This window comes from Tupaia chinensis, unplaced genomic scaffold (genome assembly GCF_000334495.1).
Source record: "Tupaia chinensis unplaced genomic scaffold, TupChi_1.0 Scaffold138407_1, whole genome shotgun sequence".
Classification (NCBI taxonomy): domain Eukaryota; kingdom Metazoa; phylum Chordata; class Mammalia; order Scandentia; family Tupaiidae; genus Tupaia; species Tupaia belangeri.
Window position 1 is genome coordinate 4760529 of NW_006198305.1, and position 17456 is coordinate 4777984.

The following is a 17456-nucleotide window of genomic DNA, read 5'->3' on the forward strand; positions in this document are numbered from 1 at the left end:
GAGCGGGGCCTCGACCGGGGGCTGGAGCCGAAGCGGTACCCCGGCTGGGTGATCCTGGTGGGTACAGGCGCGCTCGGGCTGCTGCTGCTCTTCCTGCTGGGCTACGGCTGGGCCGCGGCTTGCGCCGGCGCCCGCAAGAAGCGAAGGAACCCGCCGCGCAAGCGGGAGGAGGCGGCCGCCCAGCCGACCCCGGCCTCTGACGACCTAGCGCTGCTGAAGAATCTTAGAGGCGAAGAGCAGAAGAAGAAGAACCGAAAGAAACTGCCGGAGAAGCCCAAAGTGAGTAGGGAGGAGCGGCGGTGGAGTAGGGGCGAGGGGAGGCCGAGCCCCAGCGGGGAAGGGAGAAGAGTGAGGTTAGTGGAGAGCCGAGACGCAGATCTCCCAGAGTGAGGAGGGAGTGATCGGTGGACATGTTAATTAGGAAATGGGAGAAGCTCAGTAAGTATAGGACGGACCGGGAAACCCAGTTTCGAAGAAGGAAGTTAGCAGGTCCGGGGATCCTTAAATAATTGAGTGCCCAGAGGTCACGACATCTCCGGGAACCTTGACCGCCAGGATGACATACCAGCCTTCCTGAGGCCTAAAGGGTATCTGCCTGTGAAGGGAGGGTAAAGGGCCCTTAAGGTGCTGTTGGGAAGTTGTGCAGACTGCACCTGGAAGACAGATGTCTGTCTTCACTCATATTGACGGTAGCGTGGAAGAAATGCGATGACCTAAAAACTCTGGAGCTTATAGAGGATTAGAGGAGCCCAGGTCTAGACGTGCTTCCATTTTATTTGGGACTGTTCTAGGGAAATGGTTTCCCACTCTTGTTCTGGTGAATGTGGCCAATGGAGACCTGAACAGGAGCATGACAAGAGGGAATAGGTTACTTAATGTACTTTGGGGTATGTGGTCCTATGAGAAAGGCTTAAGGCAGGTTCAGAGACGTGGTCTGTTGTACACCTCGTGGTGCGGGAGGTTTTGAGACAGTGAAAGGGAATGACAGGGCAGAATGGTGAAGTCTAAGAGGCACCAAGCTGTTCTGGTCCACGCGTGCAAGTGCAGAGGGCAACACATCTGTTTCATTAGGCCTTCATGTTTTACTCCTGCATCCTTTATTGCCATTTCCCCATGTTTTTCTCCTTTCCTATCTACTGTAGTTTTACAAATTTAAAAAATACTTTCCAGTTAAGCAAATTGAGACTATGGGGTGTGCAGAACTAGAAATGGCTCTTATTTTTATATTCACTGAATTTATTTTTATATCCACTGTTCACCTTTCAGTACAATTCAGCAAGCAGCAATAAAGGCCCTACTATGTGGAGTGCACGCTTGTGTTTGGTGGGCAGTAGGAAGGGCATAGTTAGTAGTCAGAAAGTCAGTCGTGGAGACCAGCATAGGAGACAGTGTCATAAATAATTATAAGATTGCATGGAATGATAGGCTTATAGAGGTGTGAACAGTGTTATTGAGGTTTCCTGGGTGGAAGATAAATTTCACTGGAGGGATTTTGGAAAGTTACCAGAAGAAGTTGGGTTTGAGTTCAATCTAATGAGAGTATTTTTGGTAGCAGTACAGAAAGAAAACTGTTTTGGAGATGTGATAGGTCACAGTTAGTACATTATAGGACGTGGATACCTGTTTTTCCTACTGATTAAGATGTCATGTACATACACAACCTGTTAAGTTTGGTATACATGACTCTGTCAGTGTGAGTACAACCTTCGGCTAGGAAAAGAGAAAATATTGAGGGGGCGGGTGGGTCTTTCAAAAGTTCATGGAAAAGGAATATTATTTTTTTCTTTTCTTTTTTTTTTTTTTTGGAGAGATTTTCACTAAAGGGCACGTGCGCTCGCCAGACAGACAGAGACATAGAGACAGAAAGCGAGAAATCACCCCCCAGGGGGGATGGTCATGCCGCAATCCCTTCTCCATTCTCCTCTCAGGATCTTGGGCACGCACGCACACGCGCCTGGCGTGAGTTTTAAGCCACCAGGTCTGGGACGTGAACCGCAGTCGTCTACGTGGGAGTCCAGCAACATAGCCATTACGCTAACTGCTGGTCCCCGAAAAGGAATATTATTTTTAAAAGAACCATGCACAGACTTTTTTAAAATTTGCACCAAATAAATTCATACTTTACTTCCATTTTTTTCCCACAAACTTCTTGATGTCCCCTCGTAGTTTATAATTTTGTTGAGAGCATCCAGAGCTACCCAAAAGTAATTTTATAGTAGAACTAGAGAACCTGGTACCAAAGTAAGGAAAGAAGGTCATCCTGAAAACCCCACGTGTTAAACCTAAGCCCTGTGTGAATAAACCAGGTTGTGAACATTTCAGAGCCCTATTTGGAACATCTAGAATTTCCGATGGACTTGAGTCAAGCGATCCGGGCTCCAGGAGCCCCTCCAAAGTGCATCATAACACTCAAATGACTCATCTGAAGAAGGAACACAGACACCAGTGAATCCATTTACTGTGAAAAATGCCCGTCAGATCAGGATTTACCTCCTTCCCCTTTTCATTTGAGTTCTGGAAGTATAAATGAATAAATATACCTAGTACTTGCTTTGAAGATTGGAGAGTGAGAATGAGAAGACTGGATGATTGAAAGTTAGCTGGGTAAGAAAATATGTTGAAGATATAATGGAGAAGTTTAGCTTAAACATCAGTTACAAAATTTATGAATTGTGGCTTTCAGATTTTTTTGACTACAACCCACAGTAAGAAATATTTTTATGTAGTACACACACACTCAAACATATTGTTTGTTTTCTTTAATATTATTTGTGATCCACTAAATTGGTTTCACATTTGATTGTGTGGCATGACCCACAGTTAGAAAACTCTGCTTTGCAGGGCTGAAAAATAAAAGCTGCTACTTAGTACTCATTATATACCTTGCACTATGCTAAGTATGTACTTGGAGAAATGTAAGACACTGCTTACAAATTGCAGGTAGTAGAAAGGGATACAATATTCATATGGCTCACTATGAGTTGAATACTGAAGTAAAAAGCCCAGTTTCTCCCCCAGGGAGCTCTTTATTCCAGTTGTAGAAAAAGAAACATTGGAAGAATTAACATCACAGCCCCAGTGTAAGGCCCAGTAGGCATAAAAGGCCTATTACAAAGTTGTCTTTGAAAGTGGGAAGGAGCAAGATAGAGAGGCTTGTGAAACAACAAAAGCCCAGGGTTGGAAGAAGACAACGCTGTCAGTCTGGCAGAAATGGGGAACTCTAAACTTGAGTAAGGCACTTAACTGTGGTCGATTTAGCTTACCTTGTTTATAAATCGAAGATCTTAGTTGAGTTAAAATACTGCAAAATTTCTCAGTGTTATCCCTGGCCGCTTAGAATGAAGTCACTTTGAAGGCTTGTTAAAATGTGTAGATTCCTAGGTCAGTAGATGGTGTGGTGATTAAGGCCCCAATCCTACATGACCTACTAGAGTTTGAATCCCTGAATGCATGTGCTCATGTGTACAGAATCCCAAGAAGAGAATAGAAGAGGAAGGATTGTGGTATGGCCATACCCCCTTAGGTGTGATTTTTAACTTTCCTTCTTTTTATTATCTCTTCTCTGGCAAGCAGAACATGTCCTATAGCAAAAAAAAATTTTTTTTAAAAAGGTAGATTCATGGTCCCTACCACAAATCTTATAAATTCAAAATTTTTGGAACGGGTTGTAGGGAATCTGCATTTTTTTAAAGAATTACTTTTATTTTATTTATTATTTTATTTATTATTGTTATTATTTTTAAATTTGCTATAGAACATACTCACTCACCAGAAAGACAGAGAGAGAGAAAGCAAGTTGCCAGGTCCAGGACTCAAAGCGCAGTAGGCAATGTGGGAATCCAGCACCTTAAACACCATACCACCTACTGGCCCCAGGGAATCTGCATTTAAAAAAAATTCTTAGGAATCCTTACCTAGTAGTTTGGAAATCACTCCTTAGATGGGGCCAGCAGGTGGCATGGTGGTTGTGATTACAGATTGCAGCGTTAGACTCCCAACATGGCCAATCACTGTTAGAGTTTTTGCACCTGGCGGCTTGCTGTCTCACTTTCTCTCTCTCTCTGATGACTATAGCAATAATAATAATAATAAATTAAAATTTTAAAAAATCATTCATTAGAATAGGAGTGAAAGAGTCATATAAGGTCTCTAAGTAAAGCCATGTTTAATCTTCTAATCTCATTACTACATCATTCTGTTAGACATTTTAAGATTACATTTACTCTTATTCAAGTGGATTCAGTAATATAAACTACTGCAATGTCTTTGAAAGGACATTCCTTTTTTTTTTTTTTAATTTTTTTGGAGAGGTTTTTGCTATAGGGTGCGGGCGCTCGCCCCAAAGACAGAGACAAAGACAGAAAGCAAGAAATCAGCCCCCAGGGGGATAGCCACGCTGCAATCCCTTCTCCTCCATTCTCTCGAGATCTTGGGCATGCATGTACACACGCCCTGCATGAGTGTAAGCCACTGAGTCCAGGACTCAAACCACGTTCGACTGCATGGGATTCCAGCGACATAGCCATTACACCAACAGTTTGGTCCCAGATATTCCTTATTTTTCAAGATATTTTGCTTAAATATAAGTTGGCTTTTACCTTTTTTCATTTTTTCCTTAAATCTTTTCAAATTTTGCAACACCCATTTTAAAAATTTGTTTCTAATAATTCATTATTTGCAGATTATATATATGTAGCTTTTTAGCCTATTCATGAGCATTAAAATTTTTTTAGAATTATTTTATTTAACTTTATTTATTTATTTATTTGTCTTAATTTGACCAAAGAGGGACAGAGAGAGAGAGAAAGTAAGCCGCCAGGTCTGGGATTTGAACCACAGTTCGAGTCGTGGGAGTCCAGCATCTTCTTTAACCACCACGCCACCTGCCAGCCCCTAAAAGTTGTTTTTTGTTTTTGTTTTTTTGTTTTTGTTTTTTGGGGGTTTTTTGGAGAGATTTTTGCTATAGGGCACGTGCGCTCGCCAGACAAAGAGAGACATTAGAGACAGAAAGCGAGAAATCACCCCCCAAGGGGGATGGTCACACCGCAATCCCTTCTCTTCCATGCTCCTCTCAGGATCTTGGGCACGCACGCACACGTGCCCGGCGTGAGTTTTAAGCCACCGGGTCCGGGACGTGAACTGCGGTCAACTATGTGGGTGGGAGTCCAGCGACATAGCCATTACGCTAACTGCTGGTTCCCCCTAAAAGTTATTTTTATCAATTTGGTTTTTATTCCATAACATTTCACTGTAGTTCCTTTAAGGTATGAATTGCAGTATCCTTACTAGGAGGAAACTTGTTTTTTTGGAGAGGAGAGATTTTTGCTATAGGGCCCATGTGCTTGCCAGAAAGACAAGAGAGAGACAGAGAGACAGAAAGCAAGAAATCATCCCCCAGGCGGGATGGGCATGCCGCAATTCCTTCTCCTCCATTCTCCTCTCGGGATCTTGGGCACGCATGCACATGCGCCTGGCGTGAGTTTAAGCTACCGGGTCCGGGACTCAAACCTCAGTCGACTACATGGCAGTCCAGGAACATAGCCATTACACTAACTGCTGGTCCCCAAGGGAGAAGGGATTGTGGTGTGGCCCTCCCTTCTGGAGGGTTATTTCTTGCTTTCTGTCTCTCCATCTCTCTCTGTCTTTCTGGCGAGCACACGTGCAATATAGAAAAAAACTCTCAAAAAAAAAAAAAAAAGAAAGAAAAGAAGAAACCCTACACTCCAGCTCTATAGTTGGGTGCCATGTTAAAGAGCAAAATCACCAACAAAAAGCACAAATGCAAAATATGCAGTGCGTGCGATATAGAAAAAAACTCTCAAAAAAAAAAAAGAAAGAAAGAAAAGAAAAGAAGAAACACTACACTCCAGCTCTATAGTTGGGTGCCATGTTAAAGAGCAAAATCACCAACAAAAAGCACAAATGCAAAATATGCAGTGCTAAATAGACCTCCTAAAGGACTTTTGTGTACATAAGAGCTATAATAAGGATGTAGTGTTGCCTCGACTTCAACAGGGAGTATACATATAGGGTGACTCAGATGCTCTGTACATGCATGTCTCCAGATAAACCCCAAATACCTTGAGTATTAATTTTATGGTTATAGATTTTACTGAATAGGTAAATTTGCCAATACAGAATTCATAAAAAATGGAGATCACCTGTGTATTAACCTGGATCTGGATCTGGACATTCTTATCTCCAGAACATCATGTTTAAGGTGTATACTCGATTTCTCCAATTGAAAGAAAGTATCTCCAGGGACCAGCAGTTAGCATAATGGCTATGTCGCTGGATTCCCATGTATTCGACCGCGGTTCGTGTCCTGGACCCAGTGGCTTAAAACAACGGGCGCGCATGCCCAAGATCCTGAGAGGAGAATGGAGGAGAAGGGATTGCAGTGTGGCCGTCCCCCCTGGGGGGTGACTTCTTGCTTTCTATCTCTCTGTCTGGCGAGCGCACGCGCCCTATAGCAAAAAACCTCTCCGAAAAAAAAAAAGAATGTATCTCAAACTTTAACATCTTCCTAATAAAACATAATTCTGTGCCCTCTCACAGTCTTCCCCAGTTCTGTAAATGATACATTACCCTCTATTCAGTTATTCCAGCCAAAAAATCTAAAAATCATCCTTGATTCTAACCTTTTCCTTCCTCATATCTTTCTCACCTCCTGTCTCATCCATCAGCAAAGTACTATCAGTTTTTATCTCCAGTTTATGTATTTAATCCTGCTGTTCTCATTCTCCTGTGTCCTTAGCTCACCTGAACTGCAGCAGTAGCCTCCCTGACTGCTGTCAGTCCTTCTTTAATGTCCTGGAAGTAAGGAGTCTTTTTAAAAGCAAATCCCCTTCCTGCCTAAAACCAACACTTCAGTAGCTTTTGCATTTAAAATCTAAACGTCTTTCTTTGGGCTATATAGCACCGCATGTGCTTGTCTACTAAGCTGATTTTTTAGTTAGTTTCCTCTCATTTGCTACTTTTAACTACAATGATCTTTTTTCAGTTCTTCAAACTTTTTCCACAACACAGTGCCTTTACAAGAGCTATTATTAACACATCTGGAATGATCTTCTCTTTGTTATTCTCATCAGCCTTTACATCATATCTTTTTTTTTTAAAGAATTACTTAATTTGGGGGGAGGTGCCAGGTAGCATGGTGGTTAAGTGCACTGGACTCCCACATGACGGACTGCAGTTCGAGTCCTAGACCTGGTGGCTTGTTTTCTCACTTTCTCTCTCTCTCATTCTGTCCCTCTCTGGTCAAATTAAAATGAAATGAATAAAAATAAATAAAATAAACAAATTTAAAATAAAAATAATTTTTTAAAAGAATTATTTAATTTTATTTGTTATTATTGTTAAAATTTGCTATAGGGCACATGCATTCACCAGAGAGAAAAAGGGAAAGTACGAAAGCCGGCTACAAGGTCTGGGACTCAAACTGCTTTCAGCCATGTGGGAGTCCAGCACCTCAACCACCACACTACCTGCTGGCCCCTACACGGTATATTACAAAGTTGCCTTCCCAGGCGCAGCCACAGTGTGACATTGGACTCATATGTGGGAATACCCCGGGCTTGGGTCACAGATCTACCTGATCATGCCAGGTGTACCTGCAGGCACACCTGTGATCCTGACTGACTGCAAGTCTGAGGCGGGGAGAGCAGCATGGTGAAATCCTATGGGGGTCCCTGTCCCTCTTTCTCTCTCTTAATGAAATAAACTTTTTTAAAAAGTTGCCTTCCTAGAATATCCTTTCCTGACTGCCTTACTTGAAATAGATACCCCTTTCTGTTTTGCCTGAGCCTTTTATGTATTTCCTTCATAATAGTTATCACAGTTTGTAAATTATCAGTATTTCCTGATCCATTTACTTTTGGGGATCTTTTCCCTCTATAGATTAAGCTACTGGGAAGCAATACCTGGCACATAAAAGCCTTTGGTAATTATTGCATTTAAGGTTTAATGAAGTGTCTTAAAGGACATTTCTAATTTTAATTTGATAATCTGTTATTGAGCTAGATGTCTGTTGATGTATTCCTAATCAAATTGTGCTTTTTATACTTAGGTTGTGGTTTTGCTGGTAATATTAATAGTATATCCTATCACTTAACACCTGTGAGATTTTCTTTTTTACTTTTGTTACTTTTCCTCTTAGTTTTAATGCTTAAAGGCATAATCATTTGATTAAAAATTCTAAGTGAGGTTAGGGCAGCCAGATCACATGCGGCCAACCTTGTGGTTCAAGTCCCTGACACAGTGGCTTGAAAAACATACCAGGCACGTATGCATACATACCCAAAAATCCCTAGAGAAGAACTCAGAAGGAGAAACTATGTCATGGCATCCCTGTTAGGGGATCATTTCTCTTTTTCTTTTTGTCTGTCTTTTTTCAGCACGTGCCCTATGGTAATTAATATATATATATTTTTTAATTCTAAGTGATAGGAATCTTGAGTTTCAGAGAGATTGAGTGACTTATTCAGGGTTATAGAACAAAGAAATTTAAAAGGCAAAACATTTTCTAATTTCTAGTGTAAGAATTCTGTTATTTCCACTATACCTCTCTAATGTTAATAGTATGTTTTAAAATACTGAATTGCATTCAGAGAACATATCCAATTTTCCCAGTGAGTTATATTTGGCTTTATTGCTTTTAAATTTTACTTTTAGAGTTAGAAGTTTCTGCTGAAAATGATAATGACTTTATAAAATATCCAGAATTTGGGCTCCATTTGTTTGGTTATATGACAGACCTTTATCCTCTTTTATTATCTTTTCCTTTTCTTTTCTTCTTTTTTTTTTTTAACAGAGATTATTTGCTAACGGACATGTGTACTCACTGGAGAGACAGAGACAGAAACGAAAAGCAAGAAATCACCCGAGGGGATGATTTCTCCTCCACTCTTCTCTCTTGAGCGCGCACGCACATGCGCCCAGCACGAGTTTTAAGCTGCTGGGTCTGGGACATGAACCACTGTCGACTATATGGGAGTTCAGCAACATAACCGTTATGCCATCTGCTGGTCCCACTTTTTCATCTTTTCATTTCTGCCAGAGGCCTTACATAAAAGTTCTGAGAGAAAAGACCTTTAATAGTTTTACTTATTTTATTTATCTTAGATACCAAGAGTAGTAATAAACCCTCTGAACACTCATGTTTGTTGGGTTTTGCTTGAGGTTTTTTTGGTTCTGTTATTTTGTTTTGGGTTTTTGTTTTTTGTTTTGTTTTGTTTGTTTTGCATTATTGAATGGTTGTTATTCAAGCAAAATCAAGAGATTCAAGAGTTAGTGTTATTTTATTAGTTTTAATTTTATTCTCTTTTCTCTCCCATTGTGCTAGTAGTGTTCAAGTATTCCTCAGAATGCCAGGCTTCCAGAAGGTATCCATCATATCTGAGAAGAAAGTGCATGGATATTATGTATTAAACGGCATCACCTGTGGTTTTTATCGCAGTGCTCTTCAGAAACAAAACCTGCAAGACCAGTGCTTGTATTTTGTTTTTCAGAAATCATTCTCAGCATGATTTGTCCATGCAACAGATATTGTCATCTCTTTATCCCATAAAAGTTGCCCTGAACATCCCTGATGCCGTTAACGATGAGATACTTTGGAATCCCAGAAAAAAGTTGAAATTTTGGCTAGCTGACAAGAAAGCATAAGGATCTTTACCACTAAATGAAATATCTCAAGGGTATATAGCAAGATTTTGCAATTCAAGATGTAGGTCATATTTGTAAGATTCTTCTCTCAGTTATTAAGAATTTAAAATTTAGGTTGATTTAAAAATAAGTAGGTAAATTACATTGTCTAATTATAGTTTAGGGATATGTTTAGCTTACGTAGTTGATACATGCGCATTTGTCAGGGAGATAAATGCAATTCGTGTTTTCGAATGAACTGACAAATTATTTTATGTTGAATTTATATCAGAATTCTTTGAATTAAAACCAAGAAACTGATGAAGACTAGGTCTTGTTCCTTAAGTGAAATAATGCATAAAAAAGCGTTTAACAGGTACCTGACATGTGGAAAGTACCCAGAAATTATAGTTATTATTAGGCTGTCTTATGCTCTGATCTGTTAGCTACAGATGATGTCTCTTCTGAATTTCCATGCTGTCTTGTTTTTTATCATTATATGGTGGACATAGTGTGAATACTTATGTCTCCTATGTTACTTTATTACTTTCTTAGTAATTATTTTATCATTATTAATCATTTTCAGTAATCATTTAGGGGGATGCACAATTAGGATTTCAACCCATTCTCAGCATGGCTTCAGTACCTATAATCTTTCCTTTAAGAGAGGGAAAGAAGAACATACCTTTGTCTTATATTTTAATATTTACTATTGTGTACCTGTCTTTGCTAGGTTCTAAGCTTCTTGAAGGCAAGGATTATCTTTGTTGCAAGTTGTAATAGTTTTACATATTACTCTGTTGTATTATTGAGTATTGAGTGAATGAACACAAGTAGATACTATGTAATTTTCTAGTACACAATAAAACTAAGTAGATTTTTTTTTTTAAGATGTCACAGTGCTATCTCTAGAGCAACCCTGGATCCCTTTTAGCCTCTTAGAGGATATGTTTATTTATTATTTGTAATCTATTGACATCCCAAAAGAATTTGTGACTGGATCATTAGGCCTAATTAGATGCATGGCCAGGCAATTTTTCTTCTTTTTTCTTTCTTTTTCTTTCTTTTTTTTTTTTTTAACTTACCAGAGGGTGCATGTACTTACTGGAGAGAGAGAGAGAGAGAAACCCCTCCCCCATAGACAATAGTCATGCCACAATTCGTTCTCCTCCATTTCGGAGGAGAACGTATCTATTTTGGAGATTTGGGGCACACACGCATACATGCTTAATGGATTTTTCAAGCCTCTGGGTCCAGGACTTGGAACCATGTGGGATTCAGCTCACATAACCACTAGACCATGGACGAGCCCTGTCCAGGTACTTTTTAAAATTTTTTAAGAGAGAAATTTTTGCTGTAGCATGTGTGTGCTTACCAAAGAGACAGAAACATAAAGTGAGAAATCATCCCCCAGGGTGGATGGCCATATTGCAGTCCTTTCTGCTCCGTTCTCCTCTTGAGATTTTGAGCATGCATGCACACATGCCTGGTGTGAGTTTCAAGCTGCCAGGTCCGGGATTTGAACCACATTGACTAAGTGGGAGTACAGTGATATAACCATTACAGCATCTGCTGGTCCTGTCCAAGCACTTTTTTTTTGGAGAGGTTTTTGCTATAGGGTGTGTGTGCTTGTCAGACAGAAAGCCAGAAATCACCCCCCAGGGGGGATGGCCACGCCGCAATCCCTTCTCCATTCTCCTCTCAGGATCTTGGGCATGCACGCACACACGCCTGGCGTGAGTTTAAGACACTGGGTCCAAGACTCAAACTGCAGTTGGTTACATGGGAGTCCAGCAACATAGCCATTACACCAACTGCTGGTCCCCTGTCCAAGAACTTTTGATCACCAGAAATTAACACTTATTTTGAGCATGTTTAGCATAAAAAAACGACTTCAGTGCTTGAATGTGAGAATAGAGTATGGGCCAGCATACTACTGGAGAGAAAAGGATATTAGAAGAGAAAACAGTTTCTTTTTTTGTTTTTTCCTTCAAGAATTATTTAATTGTATTCATTATCAGCATTCTTCAATTTGACCAGAGAGAAACAGAGAAAGAGAGAAAGGGAGAGTGAGAAAGCAAGCTGCTAGGTCTGGGACGCAAAACACTGTTGGCTATGTGGGAGTTCAGTACCCCAACCACCACACTACTTGCTACCCCTTAGCAAGTATGTTTTTGTATGTTCTTTCATTTGGTGTAATTCTAACAGGAAACCTGTAATACAAGCACATATTTTTCTTATACTTAGAAATAATGAAGTAGAGTTCAATTAAATACTTAAAGTCACAGTGATGATTAAATATAGAAATTGGGGGCTAGCAGGTGGTGGGGTAAAGGCACTGGATCCCACATGGCCAACTCTGTGGTTCAAGACCTGAACTCAGTGGCTTGGAAAAAAAAAACACCAGTGTGTGTGTGTGTGTGTGTGCACGCACATATATATATGTATGTATACACACACACACATACACAGAGAGAGAGAGAGAGAAATTGGGCCTTAATCTCAGGTTTGTCTAATTCCAAAGCCTATGGTCTTTCCATATTCTACTTTTTGGTAGTGGGTAGATTCTGATTTCTAAACCTAAGTTTCCCAGTAATTTGAAGTTGTTATCTTTACATTTCATGCCCCCCAAAATTTATGTAACAGTGAAAATAGAGTTCTCAGTGGTTTTATTTTGGAAGTCAAATTCTAAACATTATACAGGTTGAGTATTCCAAAGTACTTGAGACCAGAAGTGTTCTTTTGTTTTGTTTTCAGATTTTGCAGTATTTGCATATATGTAAGGAGATATCGTTTGAGATGGGACCCAAGTCTATACACGAAATTCATACGTGGTATACCTTACACATATAGCTTATAGGTAATTTTATGCAGCATTTTCGTATTGGAGCATTTTGACTGTGACCTGTCACTTGAGGGTCAAACATGAAGTTTTCCATTTGTGACATCATATTGGTGTTCAGAATGTTCTGGATTTTGGAGTTTGGGATTAGGCACGCTTTGTATATGTTTACCTCAGATATTAGGTTGTCAGGATAGTCATGACATTTTTTTTTTTTCTGTGCAAAATGTGACATAATTTTCCCAACAACCCAGTAGTTTCTTTTGCAGTTTAGAATCAGTTTAACAAGTAAAGACTGCTCAGATGAAGTAGAAGTCTATTATTAAGTATACTTTCTTATTCTGAATTTTAAAACTCCTTAAAGCAGGTTTTATTCATGTGTCCTTGTTCCCACAGTCATTAACCCAGTGCCTAGTGCTTAAGCCCTTAATAAGCATTTATGAAATTAATAAATTAAAGATTGACCAACAAGAACAATTTTTTTTTTGGAGAGGTTTTTGCTATAGGGCACGTACACGCGCCAGAAAGAGAGAGACAGAGAGACAGAAAGTGAGAAATCACCCCCCAGGGGGAATGGCCATGCCACACTCCCTTCTCCTCCATTCTCCTCTTGAGATCCTGGGCAGGCACACAAAACGCACCCGTCGTGAGTTTAACCCACCGGGTCCGGGACTCGAACGACGGTCGACTACATGGAAGTCCAGCGACATAGCCATTACGCCAACTGCTGGTCCCCAACAACAACAGTTTTATTTCCTTAAAATCAGGAATCATAGGGGCCAGGAAGTGGCATGATGGTTAGGTGCCGAACTCCCACGTGGCCGGCTGCCGTTCTAATCCTGGATCTGGTGGCCTGCTCGCTCACTCGCTCTCTCTCTCTCTCTCTGTCTCGTGAGTGCATGTGTCCTATAGGAAATTGAAATAATAATAATAAATAAAATTAAATAATTCTAAAAAAAAAAATCAGGAGTCATGAAATAAGCTTTTATTCTGCTGTGTGACCCCATCTTCCATTCTATTTTCCTGGTTGTCATATCTTTGCTCTAATAACTACCACCCCTGCCAATGCACACATAGTTTTTACATGTGTGCATTTAAAAAGAGGCTCTAAGGTGGCCATTTTTGTAAATTATAACAATAAGGTAGGTAGACATGGAGATTTCTTTTTTTTTCTTTTAAGAATTATTTATTTTATTTACTCATTCACTTATTTTTTAAATTTGACCAGAGAGAGACAGAGGGAGAGAGAAAGTGAGAAAGCAAGCTACCAGGTCCAGGACTCAAACCTTGGTCAGCCATATGGGAGTGTCCGGTGCCTTAACCACTAAGCCACCTACTAGCACCCTAGACTTGTAGATTTCTACAAGTAGTTTGTCTATTTAAGTGATTATATTGTTTTTCTATTATTGGTTGATATTTATCATATTTGGAAGATATGTTTGGCTTAAATTAAAAAACAAATTGTGTGCTGTGTATGAAATTAATTTTGATTGGCCCCAAGGGGACACCTCGAAGTTCTTCAGAGAATTTCAGGCTGGAGTATAGTTAGAGGCCCATATAATTGCTAATCTGTAAGAATTTACCATATGTATTAAAGCTCTATAATCAGAGAAAGCTCATATAAAAGTCATTGATAGTTACAAGGACAAATACATAGGATTTGTGTTGATTTGCAGTTAGTGACTTTTCATGTGAGCAGATCTGTGTAATATGCTCCCACATAGGGAATTGCTCATTTAAATATGGCTAATGATTTTCTAGGACAAGGCTGCTGCCATCTTTTTAAAACATTAATAACTCTAATTAATTTGTGATAGTTGTACATATTTATGGGGTACAATGTAGTTTTTCAATATATGAGTATAAAACAGGACAGTTGATAGGTGTGTGTGTGAGGGGGGGGTTGTGTGTGTGTGTATCCTCTCAGCATTTATCATTAGGTTGTGTTGTAACCATTCAAATAAAATACAAAAGCGTTCATGTTTTCTTTGTGTGGGTGCCATGCTAATCTCCCATCATTCTAGTTTTAGTATATGTGTTACTGAAGCAAGCAGGCCAAGGTCTTCTTGACCAGCTAGTGGCAGAATAAAAGGATAGATTGATGCCACTGTTTGATAAAAGAGCCACTGTCGGATATCCTTTTTTTCTGATACCCAAGAATTCTACTCAAAAGTAGGAGGCTTATTGTTTTGTGAAGGGTGTGTGTGTGGAGGTTGTCATTGACTTCTGGAATCCTAGTAATGATATAAGTTATATAAACCCCAAGAGTTTAGTGGAAAATTGGGAAACCTGCATCAAAACAGCTGCTGTTACAGCTTTTGCATAGGTTGACGTTGCAAAGGAGGAACTAAAATTGGCACAGGTAGAAGCATATGAACACCTTTGGCTTTCTGCTTATTTCAGACCCTAGGAATGGAAACAGAGTGTTCTGAAGTCTGGGAACACAGTTGATCACTGAGGACATCAAATTTGGTATTTGTTTGAAAGGAAAGCTTGTTATACCTTTTATTTGAAAGTCTACATCAACATGTTTGCATTGGGTTTCAAAGGCATTAAACATTTTTTTTTTCTAGCTTTCTGTCTGTCTGGCGAGCACACATGCCCTATAGCAAAAAACCTCTCAAAAAAAAAAAAAAAGAAAGAAAGAAAATAAAAATGGACCAGCAGATAGCATAATGGCTATGTCTCTGGACTCCCATGTAGTCAACTGTGGTTTGAGTCCCAGACCCAGTGGCTTAAAACTCACCGGGCACGTGTGCGTACGTGCCCAAGATCCCGAGAGGAGAATGGGGAAGGGATTGCAGCGTGGCCATCCCCCCAGGGGGTGATTTCTCACTTTCTGTCTCTGTCTGTCTGGCTAGCGCACACGCCCTACAGCAAAAACCTCTCCTCCCCCAGAAAAAGAAAAAAGGCATTATACTTTTTTAGTGTTTTTAAGACAGTTTTGACAATTCATTTCTCATCTTCTAACATCTAGTAAATGAATTTAAATGAATCAGTGTTATCATTTACATTGAGTAAAATGAAGGTGGCATATAAGTAATTATGTATAAAGTTCCTGAAAGGATTAGCTAAATGAAGTTTGCAGATGTAAGCCTTGTGAGCTGTCATTTGACAATATAGGAGACTGTGGAATTGGAGCTGCAAGATCGTTCAGTTGGTGTAAGGATTACATAGAAAGATGAGGCTAACTGGGACTGGTCTTGTAGCCTAGTGGTTGAAGGAGTTGGATCCCACATGGCTAACCTTGGTTTGAATCCCAACTCCATTGGTTTGAAAAACACACAAGGTACATGTGTGTGCATGCCCCCAAATCCCCATAGGCTGGAGAGATAGAGGAGAAGAGATCTCAACATGACCACACCCTATTGGTAGTGTGCCTTCTCCCTGTCTCTGTTTTCCTCTGGAGAATTGTAGCACCCTCTGGCAATTAAAAATAAGAAAGAGAAGGCTAACCACAGGAAATCAGAAAAGGTTAATGAACTAAGAAACAGCATATGAAAATAGACAAGAAAGATTATGACTTTGGAAAGTAGGATTAAACAAAGTTTTGTATGCTTGTTTAGGGCATGTGCACTTGCCAGAGACAGAATGAGAGAAAGAAAGAGAGAAAGGACTCTATGGGAGATGGTCACAACACAGTGTCTTGTCTGCCATTTTCCTCTTGAGATTTTGGGCACACATGCACATGAGCCTGACATGTCCTTCAAGCTTCTAGGTCCAGGACTTGAACTCTTGTAGTCTGCCCTGTGGGATCCAGCTGCCCCAAGTGCCATGCCACCTGACTAGCCTTAACAAAGTTTTAGGTTGTTCCTGAAGTAGATAACTGCCCTAAGTCCGCATTGCTTTCTGAGAGGTTTCTGACTTTCTCCATGCGCTAATATACAGGAAGATTAGACAAGACAGCATTGGCCAGCTGCATTGGTGCAGTGGTAACATGATGCCCTTGGATACTGAGGAGGCTATGTGGAAGGGTATCAGTTTGTTTCTTGATATCTTCTGTATATACCAAGTGCGTGCACATATGTGCCTGTGATTCTGGCCGGCTGACACTGGGCATGAGCTCGCAGCATAGGGACCCAATTAGGGTTCATTTGCCTTTCTTTCTCTCATAGAAGAAATAAACTGTGGGGAGGGGGGGGGGGGTGATGAAAAAAGGAGGAAACAACACTCTAGTGGCAAAGTCACACAAAAGAAAGGAAACTGAATCAAGAGTGGGGAAACCTAGTTTTGGCATTAGCTATCTAACTTCAACAAGTTGCTTAAGACCCAGCAGCTTAAATTTGGATTAACTAGATATTTAATCAACTAAACCACAGCAATTTGTTTTGGTTTTCTGCCACCAATCTTTGGAAAGTCTGGGTTTTAGAATATAAATGGTCTCTTGAGCTAGGAAGTAGCGTGGAGGTTAGGGTGCTGGACCCCACGTGACTGATTTCATGATTCAAGTCACAGGCCCACTGGCTTGAAACTCACGCCAGGTGCATGTGCTTATGTGCCCAAAATTCTAAAAGGAGACTGAAGAGGATAGATTACCACATAATTTCTCATTTTCCCTCCCTCTCTGTCTCTCTTTGGCGAGCCCTATCGGAAAAAAATCAAATACAAAATAACAAAAAAGAAAAAAATGCTTCTTTTTTCAACGGAATGTTCTTGAATATTTTTAACAAATGCAGGTGAAGTCATAAAACCAGTATTCATTTTTAAAGTTTATTTTTTTGCATGATAACAAGCATATGTGCATGAGAAAGAAGTACCTCAGCAAGGTCTTATCATGCTGTAGTCCTTTTCCCCAGTCCTCCAACATGTAAGGATATTGGTCACCTGTCAGTGGACCCTGCGTAGCATGTTCAAACTGAGGGATCTGAACACAGTCAGCCAGGTGGCTTCCAGCACTGCAGTTCAATTTGCTACTGACGGAACTACGAGACTGGGCCTCATATGGTTTTGCATATAGCTCTACTATAATGCA

The 17456-nt window shown here is 40.2% G+C and overlaps 1 protein-coding gene across 1 annotated transcript in view; it reads left to right on the top strand.

The window, feature by feature from the left end:
• The window catches only part of LOC102468552 (protein LYRIC), a gene marked incomplete at its 3' end in the record, with an annotated part of 71693 nt that overhangs the window by 853 nt on the left and 53384 nt on the right, over positions 1-17456 (top strand). Inside the window, 1 exon segment of the mRNA XM_027765473.1 lies at positions 68-279. Within this exon segment, the coding sequence (XP_027621274.1) occupies positions 68-279 (212 nt within the window).